General features: G+C 43.6%; 2 protein-coding genes across 2 annotated transcripts in view; both read left to right on the forward strand.

The window, feature by feature from the left end:
* Window positions 1–11,109, forward strand: part of LOC311141336 (NLR family CARD domain-containing protein 3-like) — a 109,189-nt gene extending 98,080 nt beyond the window's left edge. The window contains exons 2-7 of the mRNA XM_084176630.1: window positions 6,857–6,973; window positions 7,285–7,369; window positions 7,499–7,727; window positions 8,135–9,929; window positions 10,211–10,384; window positions 10,843–11,109. Of these exons, the coding sequence (XP_084032756.1) occupies window positions 6,857–6,973; window positions 7,285–7,369; window positions 7,499–7,727; window positions 8,135–9,929; window positions 10,211–10,384; window positions 10,843–10,930 (2,488 nt within the window). The 3' untranslated portion in view covers window positions 10,931–11,109. The remainder of the gene's footprint in view (window positions 1–6,856; window positions 6,974–7,284; window positions 7,370–7,498; window positions 7,728–8,134; window positions 9,930–10,210; window positions 10,385–10,842) is intronic.
* Window positions 11,110–12,803: 1,694 nt separating this feature from the next.
* LOC311141053 (stonustoxin subunit beta-like) lies at window positions 12,804–13,502 on the forward strand (the record flags this gene model as incomplete). Its single annotated transcript, XM_084176333.1, has 1 exon — window positions 12,804–13,502. A coding segment is annotated over one exon (507 nt), but the record flags the coding sequence as incomplete, so codon positions are not given.
* Between the last annotated feature and the right edge of the window lie 304 nt (window positions 13,503–13,806).

Here is a 13,806-nt window from a genome sequence, read left to right on the forward strand (position 1 = left end):
TAACCGAAAGGTCGCTGGTTCTAATCCCCAAGCCAACTAGGTGAAAAATCTGTCGATGTGCCCTTGAGCAAGGCACTTAACCCTAATTGCTCCTGTAAGTCGCTCTGGATAAGAGCGTCTGCTAAATAACCAATTATTATAAAGGACACCAGAAACAAAATTGTAGACCTGCACCAGGCTGGGAAGACTGAATCTGCAATAGGTAAGCAGCTTGGTTTGAAGAAATCAACTGTGGGAGCAATTATTAGGAAATGGAAGACATACAAGACCACTGATAATCTCCCTCGATCTGGGGCTCCACGCAAGATCTCACCCCGTGGGGTCAAAATGATCACAAGAACGGTGAGCAAAAATCCCAGAACCACACGGGGGGACCTAGTGAATGACCTGCAGAGAGCTGGGACCAAAGTAACAAAGCCTACCATCAGTAACACACTACGCCGCCAGGGACTCAAATCCTGCAGTGCAGACGTGTCCCCCTGCTTAAGCCAGTACATGTCCAGGCCCATCTGAAGTTTGCTAGAGTGCATTTGGATGATCCAGAAGAGGATTGGGAGAATGTCATATGGTCAGATGAAACCAAAATATAACTTTTTGGTAAAAACTCAACTCGTCGTGTTTGGAGGACAAAGAATGCTGAGTTGCATCCAAAGAACACCATACCTACTGTGAAGCATGGGGGTGGAAACATCATGCTTTGGGGCTGTTTTTCTGCAAAGGGACCAGGACGACTGATCCGTGTAAAGGAAAGAATGAATGGGGCCATGTATCGTGAGATTTTGAGTGAAAACCTCCTTCCATCAGCAAGGGCATTGAAGATGAAACATGGCTGGGTCTTTCAGCATGACAATGATCCCAAACACACCGCCCGGACAACGAAGGAGTGGCTTCGTAAGAAGCATTTCAAGGTCCTGGAGTGGCCTAGCCAGTCTCCAGATCTCAACCCCATAGAAAATCTTTGGAGGGAGTTGAAAGTCTGTGTTGCCCAGCGACAGCCCCAAAACATCACTGCATCTGCATGGAGGAATGGGCCAAAATACCAGCAACAGTGTGTGAAAACCTTGTGAAGACTTACAGAAAACGTTTGACCTGTGTCATTGCCAACAAAGGGTATATAACAAAGTATTGAGAAACTTTTGTTATTGACCAAATACTTATTTTCCACCATAATTTGCAAATAAATTCATTAAAAATCCTACAATGTGATTTTCTGGAGAAAAAAAATCTCATTTTGTCTGTCATAGTTGACGTGTACCTATGATGAAAATTACAGGCCTCTCTCATCTTTTTAAGTGGGAGAACTTGCACAATTGGTGGCTGACTAAATAATTTTTTCCCCCACTGTATATGTTTATCAAAAATAATGTAAGAGAAATGTCTTCACTGTGTTAACCACAACCAACATGCTGCATCTCTGTTTAGGGGTCAGTGGTCTAAAATGAGTCTCTCTGGGGAGAGAGAGGAGGGGGGCCCTGCCTCTAAAATGAGTCTCTCTGGGGAGAGAGAGGAGGGGGGCCCTGCCTCTAAAATGCATCTCTCCGGGGAACATGACACCAAAGCTAAGAGGTGAGATGACAATTTTATGAAGAATGTATTAAGTTTATTTCCTAAATAAATAGCTATCTTAAGATGAATGTACTTACTGTAAATCACTCTGGATAAGAGCATCTGCTAAATCAGGAGTTCTCAATCCGGGGTCAGTGGAGGTACTGCAGGGGTTCTGCACCACCCTGACTGGACTCGTTGCAATGGAAGACATTTGATAGAATTTTCACTACACGACCACTTTGCCTACTCTTCATTATTGCCTAATATAATGGAATCCATATTTTTTTAACCAATTCTGATGGTTGTTACAAGCAGAATGTTTACAATATTACAGTTTGAGTAAAGCCAGTGTGTCTATATATGTGGATGACTCATCACTATACACGTCAGCTACTACAGTGACTGAAATGACTGCAACACTAAACAAAGAGCTGCAGTTAGTTTCAGAGTGGGTGGCAAGGAATAAGTTAGTCCTAAATATTTCTAAAACTAAAAGCATTGTATTGGGACAAATCATTCACTAAACCCTAAACCTCAACTAAATATTGAAATGAATAATGTGGAAATTGAGCAAGTTGAGGTGACTAAACTGCTTGGAGTAACCCTGGATTGTAAACCGTCATGGTCAAAGCATATTGATACAACAGTAGCTAGGATGGGGAGAAGTCTGTCCATAATAAAGCGCTACTCTGCCTTCTTAACAGCACTATCAAGGCAGGTCCTACAGGCCCTAGTTTTGTCACACTGTTCAGTTGTGTGGTCAGGTGCCACAAAAAAAGGACTTAGGAAAATTGCAATTGCCTCAGAACAGGGCAGCACGGCTGGGCCTTGGATGTACACAGAGAGCTAATATTAATAATATGCATGTCAATCTCTCCTGGCTCAAAGTGGAGGAGAGATTGACTTCATCACTACTTGTGTTTATGAGAGGTGTTGACATGTTGGGTGCACCGAGCTGTCTGTTTGAGCTACTGGCGCACAGCTCGGTCACCCATGCATACCCCACAAGACATGCCACCAGAGGTCTCATCACAGTCCCCAAGTCCAGAACAGACTATGGGAGGCGCACAGTACTACATAGAGCCATGACTACATGGAACTCTATTCCACATCAAGTAACTGATGCAAGTAGTAAAATTAGATTTAAAAAACAGATAAAAAAAAACACCTTATGGAACAGCGGGGACTGTGAAGCAACACAAACATAGGCGCAGACACATGCATACACACACGTACACATGGATTTTTGTACTGTAGATATGTCGTAGTGGTGAACTAGGGGCCTGAGGGCACACAGTGTGTTGTGAAATCTGTGAATGTATTGTAATGTTTTTAAAATTGTATGAACTGCCTTAATTTTGCTGGACCCCTTGGCAGCAGCTAATGGGGATCCATAATAAATACAAAAATACACTGCACAAAAAAATTAAGGGAACACTAAAATAACACATCCTAGATCTGAATGAATGAAATAATCTTATTAAATACTTTTTTCTTTACATAGTTGAATGTGCTGACAACAAAATCACACAAAAAATATCAATGGAAATCAAATTTATCAACCCATGGAGGTCTGGATTTGGAGTCACCCTCAAAATTAAAGTCGAAAACCACACTACAGGCTGATCCAACTTTGATGTAATGTCCTTAAAACAAGTCAAAATGAGGCTCAGTAGTGTGTGTGGCCTCCACGTGCCTGTATGACCTCCCTACAACGCCTGGGCATGCTCCTGATGAGGTGGCGGATGGTCTCCTGAGGGATCTCCTCCCAGACCTGGACTAAAGCATCCGCCAACTCCTGGACAGTCTGTGGTGCAACGTGGCGTTGGTGGATGGAGCGAGACATGATGTCCCAGATGTGCTCAATTGGATTCAGGTCTGGGGAACGGGCGGGCCAGTCCATAGCATCAATGCCTTCCTCTTGCAGGAACTGCTGACACACTCCAGCCACATGAGGTCTAGCATTGTCTTGCATTAGGAGGAACCCAGGGCCAACCGCACCAGCATATGGTCTCACAAGGGGTCTGAGGATCTCATCTCGGTACCTAATGGCAGTCAGGCTACCTCTGGCGAGCACATGGAGGGCTGTGCGGCCCCCCAAAGAAATGCCACCCCACACCATGACTGACCCACCGCCAAACCGGTCATGCTGGAGGATGTTGCAGGCAGCAGAACGTTCTCCGCGGCATCTCCAGACTCTGTCACGTCTGTCACGTGCTCAGTGTGAACCTGCTTTCATCTGTGAAGAGCACAGGGCGCCAGTGGCGAATTTGCCAATCTTGGTGTTCTCTGGCAAATGCCAAACGTCCTGCACGGTGTTGGGCTGTAAGCACAACCCCCACCTGTGGACGTCGGGCCCTCATACCACCCTCATGGAGGCTTTTTCTGACCGTTTGAGCAGACACATGCACATTTGTGGCCTGCTGGAGGTCATTTTGCAGGGCTCTGGCAGTGCTCCTCCTGCTCCTCCTTGCACAAAGGCGGAGGTACCAGTCCTGCTGCTGGGTTGTTGCCCTCCTACGGCCTCCTCCACATCTCCTGATGTACTGGGTGGTGCTTGAAATCATTGTTCTTCCTCTGTTAACCATGGTTACCTGCAAGGAAACACGTGCCGTCATCATTGCTTTGCACAAAAAGGGCTTCACAGGCAAGGATATTGCTGCAAGTAAGATTGCACCTAAATCAACCATTTATCGGATCATCAAGAACTTCAAGGAGAGACGTTCAATTGTTATGAAGAAGGCTTCAGGGAGCCCAAGAAAGTCCAGCAAGCGCCAGGACCGTCTCCTAAAGTTGATTCAGCTTTGGGATCGGGGCACCACCAGTGCAGAGCTTACTCAGGAATGACAGCAGGCAGTTGTGAGTGCATCTGCACGCACAGTGAGGCAAAGACTTTTGGAGGACGGCTTGGTGTCAAGAAGGGCAGCGAGGAAGCCACTTCTCTCCAGGAAAAACATCAGTGACGGACTGATATTCTGCAAAAGGTACAGGGATTGGACTGCTGAGGACTGAGGTAAAGTAATTTTCACTGATGAATCCCCTTTCCAATTGTTTGGGGCATCCGGAAAAAAGCTTGTCCGGAGAAGACAAGGTGAGCGCTACCATCAGTCCTGTGTCATGCCAAAAGTAAAGCATCCTGAGACCATTCATGTGTCGGGTTGCTTCTCAGCCAAGGGAGTGGGCTCACTCACAATTCTGCCTAAGAACGCTGCCATGAATAAAGAATGGTACCAACACATCCTCTGAGAGCAACTTCTCCCAACCATCCAAGAACAGTTTGGTGATGAACAATGCATTTTCCAGCATGATGGAGCACCTTGCCATAAGGCAAAAGCGATTAAATGGCTCGGGGAACACAAAATTGACATTTTGGGTCCATGGCCAGGAAACTCCCCAGACCTTAATCCCATTGAGAACTTGTGGTCAATCCTCAAGAGGCGGGTGGACAAACAAAACCCCACAAATTCTGACAAACTCCAAGCATTGATTATGCAAGAATGGGCTGCCATCAGTCAGGATGTGGCCCAGTAGTTAATTGACAGCATGCCAGGGCAGATTGCAGAGGTCTTGAAAAAGAAGGGTCAACACTGCAAATATTGACTCTTTGCATAAACTTAATGTAATTGTCAATAAAAGCCTTTGACACTTATGGAATACTTGTAATTATACTTCAGTATACCATAGTAACATCTGACAAAAATATCTAAAAAAACTGAAGCAGCAAACTTTGTAAAGACCAATACTTGTGTCATTCTCAAAACTTATGACCACGACTGTAGGTAATTAAATAATCAAAAGAAAAACGTTTTTATTACACTTAGAAAATAAGGTTCCTTATAGAACCAAAAAGGCTTCTATCACTTCCTTTATATATGGAACCACTACAAGTTGGATATATTTTTGGGTTCAGTGAAGAAGATCCTAATGAGTTCTGATTAACGGAAGGTGAATGTTTTGAGGATGTGAACCCAGCAGCCCTCCAGTGGTCAGATCAAGTACAACCGTTTTTTCCAGCACCCGGCCCGGGATTCGAACCAGCCACCTTTCTGCCATAGGTCCAACTCCTTCCACTGCTCCAACTCCTTAGCCGCTGGGCGAAAACCTGAGTTAATCTTCAGAAATAAGCATGAGTTAATCTGCCAAAAGGAAGACAAAATTATATGCACCAATCATTTATACCCATAAGAGTAAAATGTCTTAATTATCAGCACTTATACGACCAATTTTCTACTCTGAGATACTTTGTGGATATGGGCAAAGACAGATCTCAAAATATTGTTACAAAAAAATCTTTGAATGTTTGTTTTACATATAAAATAAATAAATTAATATTAATAATGTAAGCCACTGTAAAGACTGAGTTTAGTTTATTGTGTTGCTCTGCTCATGTCCGCGTTCTTTTTTTTTTTTTATAGCATAGCACAATGAAACTGACATAAACCAAAAACAACATACATTTAGTTAATTATAAAAAAATAATAAAAAATGATGTATTTAGATGGGTGACATTATCTGCCAAAGTAACACCTCGATCGAGCGTTCTTTTTGATTATTATTCCTGTGTAAAACCTAGCAGTACTACTTATTTCTCTGAGAGTGAGGCAGATATATATATTATTACTGTGTAAAACCTAGCAGTACTACTTATTTCTCTGAGAGTGCAGCAGATATATATTATTACTGTGTAAAACCTAGCAGTACTACTTATTTCTCTGAGAGTGAGGCAGATATATATATTATTACTGTGTAAAACCTAGCAGTACTACTTATTTCTCTGAGAGTGCAGCAGATATATATTATTACTGTGTAAAACCTAGCAGTACTACTTATTTCTCTGAGAGTGAGGCAGATATATATATTATTACTGTGTAAAACCTAGCAGTACTACTTATTTCTCTGAGAGTGAGGCAGATATATTATTACTGTGTAAAACCTAGCAGTACTACTTATTTCTCTGAGAGTGAGGCAGATATATTATTAATGTGTAAAACCTAGCAGTACTACTTATTTCTCTGCGAGTGAGGCAGATATGTAGTATTTAGCAAAAAACATGATTCTTGGTCTCTCTGAAATAAAACCATCAAGTGATAGATTTTAAACAAACACATGTCTGTCATTGAACAACCCCATACCATGATTAGCTAGTGAAAAAACACACCAATCTCTTTCATAATTTCTTTAAACTATAAAAGCTAATTTACCAACATTTCTGAAAATGGATATGTAGCGTTTTGGAATGAAACTCTTGTTTCCCCATCTGAGCTCAGAGTAGATGAGAGACGTAATGTTTGTCTCTGTTGTGTTGAAGCCCAATCAAGCAGGAGAGACCAGCCTCCCCTGTACCCAGCTGTGTGTCCATGAAGAGTGACCGGTCTATGGGTAAACCCATAAACTTCAGAGAGGGAGACTTTTCTACTAAACAAAGGTAAGAAGAACTCATGGGTCATGGTTAGTGAGTTAAACAACACTGTCTCTAGTCATTTCTCCTCTCCCATTTTACCATTTCTTTTTGTTGTTTTCATAATCCATAGGCTAAACCTTTTTTCCATTTTCATAGTCCTGAAACAATATTAAACTAACACAACATTCCCTCCCTGTGTGTGTGTGTGTGTGTGTGTGTGTGTGTGTGTGTGTGTGTGTGTGTGTGTGTGTGTGTGTGTGTGTGTGTGTGTGTGTGTGTGTGTGTGTGTGTGTACTCCCTGGATGAGGATATGTAATCTGATGTTTTGTCCACAGAAACCAACAGGAGAGATCAGAGTCAGAGATTCTCAGTGGTCAGTCTTCCCAGAGTCATCAAACAGACCTGGACTCCATATTCAGTGTATGTGGTCCTGTTATGTACATTTGTTTTTGTTTACCTCAAGTAAAGTTGATCTGTCAATCATTCATTCATGTGTTAATGAGAAAGCATTTAGTCTCTTGCTTAACTTATTTACTTGATTTATTTCAGTTGCTTGAAGAGAATATTATGACATTTGTGAAGAACGAGCTGAAGATGTTCAAGAGGATTCTTAGTCCAGAACTGCCAGAAGGCTTTGAGAGTCAGAAGCAGGATAAGGAAGTGGTGGATGCTGAAGATGAGAAGCAGGAGAGCAGTGCCAGAGAGGGGGCTCTGAAGATCACACTGCACGTCCTGAGGAAAATGAACCAGAAGGAGCTTGCTGACACACTGGAGAAAAGTAAGAGCTGTCTGCCTCATGTTGAATGCTGTTTTATAACAAACATTTAAAAGCTGTAGCTAAAGTACAGCTAAAGTAGCTGTGTAACTCAATGATATTGTAGCAGCCTTAACACAACACCTAGTGACCTCATCAAGTAGCAGCAGGGATGTGTTGTGGTGATTAATTTGGAGAGAGAGAGAGAGAGAGAGAGAGAGAGAGAGAGAGAGAGAGAGAGAGAGAGAGAGAGAGAACATTAATAATACCATCAATAATGATATAAATCAGTCACACCAGTCTGTAATGCATTATGAAAACAGTTAAGATAATATATGATTGCAATTTAAACTTTAGAAAACATCCTTACAATACTGTAGGCATTAAAACAGACGTAATATTAATATCCTCTGTGTTATTTCTTCATTCAGATGAGCTTGCTGTGATTTGCCAACGTGAACTCAAATCTAATCTAAAGAAGAAGATTCAATGTGTATTTGAGGGGATCGCTAAACAAGGAAACCCAACACTTCTCAATACGATCTACACAGAGCTCTACATCACAGAGGGTGGAACAGGAGAGGTCAATAATGAACATGAGCTGAGACAGATTGAGACAACAACCAGGAAACAAGCAAGACCAGAGACTGCAATCAAATGTAACGACATCTTCAAACCCTTAACTGGACAAGACAAACTTATCAGAACTGTGCTGACAAAGGGAGTCGCTGGCATTGGAAAAACAGTCTCTGTGCAGAAGTTCATTCTGGACTGGGTTGAAGGAAAAGCAAATCAGGATGTCCAATTTGTATTTTCATTCCCTTTTCGGGATCTGAATTTGATGAACGGGGATGAACACACTTTGATTGAACTTCTGAATCACTTCTCAATGGAAACCAAAGAATCAAGAATCTCCAACTACGACAAGTACAAAGTTCTGTTCATCTTTGATGGTCTGGATGAGTGCCGACTGCCCCTAGACTTCCAGAAGAACAAGATCTGTTGTGACGTCACAGAGTCAACCTCAGTGGATGTTCTGCTGACAAATCTCATCAAGGGAAATCTGCTTCCCTCTGCTCTCCTCTGGATAACTACCCGACCTGCAGCAGCCAATCAGATCCCTTCAGGGTGTGTTGACCAGATGACAGAGGTGCGAGGGTTCAATGACCCACAGAAGGAGGAGTACTTCAGGAAGAGATTCAGTGATGAGGACCTGGCCAGCAGAATAATCTCACACATAAAGACATCAAGGAGCCTCCACATCATGTGCCACATTCCAGTCTTCTGTTGGATTTCTGCAACAGTCCTTGAACACATGTTGAGTACAGACAAGACAGAAGAGATGCCCAAGACTCTGACTGAGATGTTCATACACCTTGTGGTGTTTCATACCAAACAGAAGAATGAAAAATATATTGGGAAAGAAGAGACAGGTCCACACTGGAATAAAGAGAGCATTCTTTCACTGGGAAAACTGGCTTTTCAACACCTTGTGAATGGCAATCTGATTTTCTATGAAGAAGACCTGAAAAAGGCTGGCATTGATGTCAATGATGCCTCAGTGTACTCAGGATTGTGCACACAGCTCTTTAAAGAGGAATGTGTGCTGTACCAGGACAAGGTGTACTGCTTCGTGCATCTGAGCATTCAGGAGTTTCTGGCTGCTGTATATGTGTTCCTCTCATTCATCAACAACAATGAGAATCAAATGGATGAACCTCAATCAACGGCCAGCAACTTTTTTGCACTGTTCAGAGACAAGCCTGAAGTTACTTTCTACAAGAGTGCTGTGGATAAAGCCTTACAAAGTGAGACAGGAAACCTGGACCTGTTCCTCCGCTTCCTTCTGGGCCTCTCACTGGAGTCCAATCAGAAGCACTTACGAGGTCTACTGACAAAGACAAGAAGCAGCTCACAGAGCCATGAAGAAACAGTCAAGTACATCAAGGAGAAGATCAGGGAGAATCCCTCTCCAGAGAGGTGCATCAATCTGTTCCACTGTCTGAATGAACTGAAAGACCATTCTCTAGTGGAGGAGATCCAAAGCTACCTGAGATCAGGAAGTCTCTCAGCAAAAGAACTGTCACCTGCACAGTGGTCAGCTCTGGTCATTGTGTTGCTGACTTCAGAAAAGGAGCTGGATGTGTTTGACCTGAAGAAATACTCCAGATCAGAGGAAGGTCTTCTGAGGCTGCTGCCAGTGGTCAAAGCCTCCAGAGCTGCTCTGTGAGTACATAAAATGACATTTAAGTACTAATCATCAGGAAGAAATATTCCTATTAGAGAAAAATATATTATAATATGTATATAATATCTATTGAAAACATATTGAATCAGTGCATTGTTGTTCACATTAGTATAACAATATGACCATGCAATTCTAGGAGACAGAAGATGAATCGATATGTTGTTTAAGAGAATAAACCAAATGCATCTGCCATTGTCCTTCTACACTACTGGTGTTAAATTAACAGTGTGTTTGTGAAATCATGATGATCTCTTTGCAGGCTGTCAGGCTGTCTAGTCACAGAGGAAGGCTGTGCTTCTCTGGTCTCAGCTCTGAGTTCAAACCCCTCACACCTGAGAGAGCTGGATCTGAGTAACAATGACCTGAAGGATTCAGGAGTGAAGCTGCTCTCTGCTGGACTGGGGAATCCCCACTGTAAACTGGAGACTCTGAGGTCAGTATTCCTGTAGTTGGTCAACAAGTGATAACTGTTCACCAGATCCACATGTGTTTACCAGGCACACATAGTCCACACCATATGTGTTTGGACAGTGAAGCTTACAGTTTTACATTTGGTGCTATGCTCCAGCAATTTGGATTTCAGATTGAATGTTTCATTATAGAATGTCACCTTTTATTTGATGTTAATAATTGTTAATGGTGAGAGATTAACATGTTTTGTTGTAGCCTCTGTAACTTTCTCACTCATTATTATTCATGATTCATTCATGCTCTTTCTCAATCATGGCATCATTAGGATTCATTCAGTAGTGTTTAGAAACATGTTATCTACTCACAGAAAGAAAATTACTCAACACCAAAGAATAGCAGTGTGGTTTTAATATGATTTGACTCTTTGCAGGCTGTCAGGCTGTCTAGTCACAGAGGAAGGCTGTGCTTCTCTGGTCTCAGCTCTGAAGTCAAACCCCTCACACCTGAGAGAGCTGGACCTGAGCTACAATCACCCAGGAGACTCAGGAGTCAGACTGCTCTCTGCTGAACTGGAGGATCCACACTGCAGACTGGAGAAACTCAAGTATGTAGAGGGTTTATGTCAATGTTCATATCAGACATGTTGGAGTTATCAGGCTAGTTAAGACAAACATTCTGACCACCACTTGGACTAAGTTATATAAAGACTGTGTGTGTGTGTGTATGTGTGTGTGTGTGTCCAGTGTGTGTGTGTGTGGGTCCAGTGTGTGTGTGTGTGAGTGAGTGTGTGTGTGTGTGTGTGTGAGTGTGTCTGTGTGTGTGTGTGTGTGACTGTTTGTGTGTGTATGTGTGTCCAGTGTGTGTGTGTGGGTCCAGTGTGTGTGTGTGTGGTCCAGTGTGTGTGTGTGTGTGTGTGTGTGTGTGTGTGTGTGTGTGTGTGTGTGTGTGTGTGTGTGTGTGCACGTGTATCAGTACACACACTGGACACACACACACACACTGGACAAACACACACACTGGACACACACACACACACACTAGACACACACACACACACACACTGGACACACACACACACACACACTGGACACACACACACACTGGACACACACACACACACAGGACACACACACACACACACACTGGACACACACACACACACACACTGGACACACACACACAGATTGGACACACACACACACTTGACACACACACACTCACACTGGACACACACACACACACACACTGGAAACACACATTCACTTGAAAAACACACACAAACACACACACACACACACTGGACACACACACTTGACACACACTCACAGGACACACACACACACACACACACTGGACACACACACACATACACACTGGGCACACACAAAGAGGACACACACACACACACACACACACACACACACACACACACTGGACACACACACACCACACACAAACTGGACACACACACACGCATACTGGACACACACACACAGACACACACACACACAGACACACACACACTGGACACACACACACACATTGGACACACACACACACACACACTTGACACACGCACACACTCACACTGGACACACACACACAACACACACACTGGACACACACACACACACACAGACACACACATTCACTTGACAAACACACACAAACTGAACACACACACTGGACACACACTGGACACACACACTGGACACAAACTGGACACACACACTGGACACACACACAAACAGGACACACACACACAAACACACACACTGGACACCACACACAACACACACACTGGACACACACACACAGACACACACACACACTGGACACACACACTGGACACACACACACACACACACACACACTGGACACACACACAGACAAAGATTCTTACCACCGCTTGTACAAAGTTATATGCTGAATGTGTGTGTGTGTGTATGAGTGTGTGTGTGTGTGTGTGAGTTCACGTGCATCCCTCAATGACTGTCTGTTCTTCTGCTTACCACTACAGTGTGGAACATGGTGGAGAGAACACAATGAAACCTGGACTTAGAAAATGTGAGTGTTGACTGCTGTGAAGAATATGACTAAGAATATGTCTTAATTCAAGTGAAGTCAAAGTCAAAGACCACCATCATTACTTACTTGGTCATATTAAATATCAGCTGTAGTTCTACAGAAGCACAAATCAGGGACACCAATGTTTACAAAGAGTTGCTTTGACAATGTGTGTGTCTGTGTGTGTGGCTCGTTCGTGTTACGTTAGAAATGTTTGTGTATGTTCAGGATGTGTGTGTGTGTTCAGGATGTGTGTGTGTTTGTGTAATTAATGGGAACATCTACATTAAATGAATTAGTGAAAAGTGAGTTAACATTCTAATGTGAATTATGATGATTTCTAATATTGTGTCTGGTTTCATCCATCAGATGTCTGTGATCTCACACTGGACCCAAACACAGTAAACAGACACCTCTCTCTGTCTGAGGAGAACAGAAAGGTGACATGGAGGAGAGAGAAGCAGCCGTATCCTGAATACCCAGAGAGATTTGAGCACTGGAGTCAGGTGCTGTGTAGAGAGGGTCTGACTGGGCGCTGTTACTGGGAGGTAGAGTGGAGTGGGAGTTGGGCTGTTATAGGAGTGACATATAAAGGAATCAGCAGGAGAGGATGGGGTTGTAGGATTGGATGTAATGACAAGTCCTGGAGTCTGATCTGCTCTGACAACAGTTACTCTGCCTGTCACAATAATAAGTCCTCTACCATAGACGTCCCCTCCTCCAGCTCCCACAGAGTAGGAGTGTATCTGGACTGGCCAGCCGGCACTCTGTCCTTCTACAGAGTCTCCTCTGACACACTGACCCACCTGAACACATTCCACTCCACATTCACTGAGCCCCTCTATCCAGGGTTTTGGGTTGACTCCTCAGTGTCCCTGTAAATAATTACCATGGTAACACTGACACACACACACACACACACACACACACACTGGACACACTGGACACAAACACACACACTGGACACACACACACACTGGACACACACACACACACACACACACACACACACACACACACTAGACACACACACACACACACACACTAGATTCGCACACACACACACTGGACACACACACACGCTGACACACTGGACACACACACACACAGGACACACACATACACACTGGACACACACACACACAGGACACACACACAGGACACACACACACACACACTGGACACACACACACACACACACACCTGACACACACACACACACACACACACACACAGGACACACACACAGGACACACACACACACTGGACACACACACACACACACCTGACACACACACACACACACACACAGGACACACACACAGGACACACACACACACACACACACACACACTGGACACACACACACACACACAC

This window comes from Coregonus lavaretus (genome assembly GCF_964263955.1).
Source record: "Coregonus lavaretus genome assembly, chromosome: 2".
Taxonomy (NCBI): Eukaryota; Metazoa; Chordata; class Actinopteri; order Salmoniformes; family Salmonidae; genus Coregonus; species Coregonus lavaretus.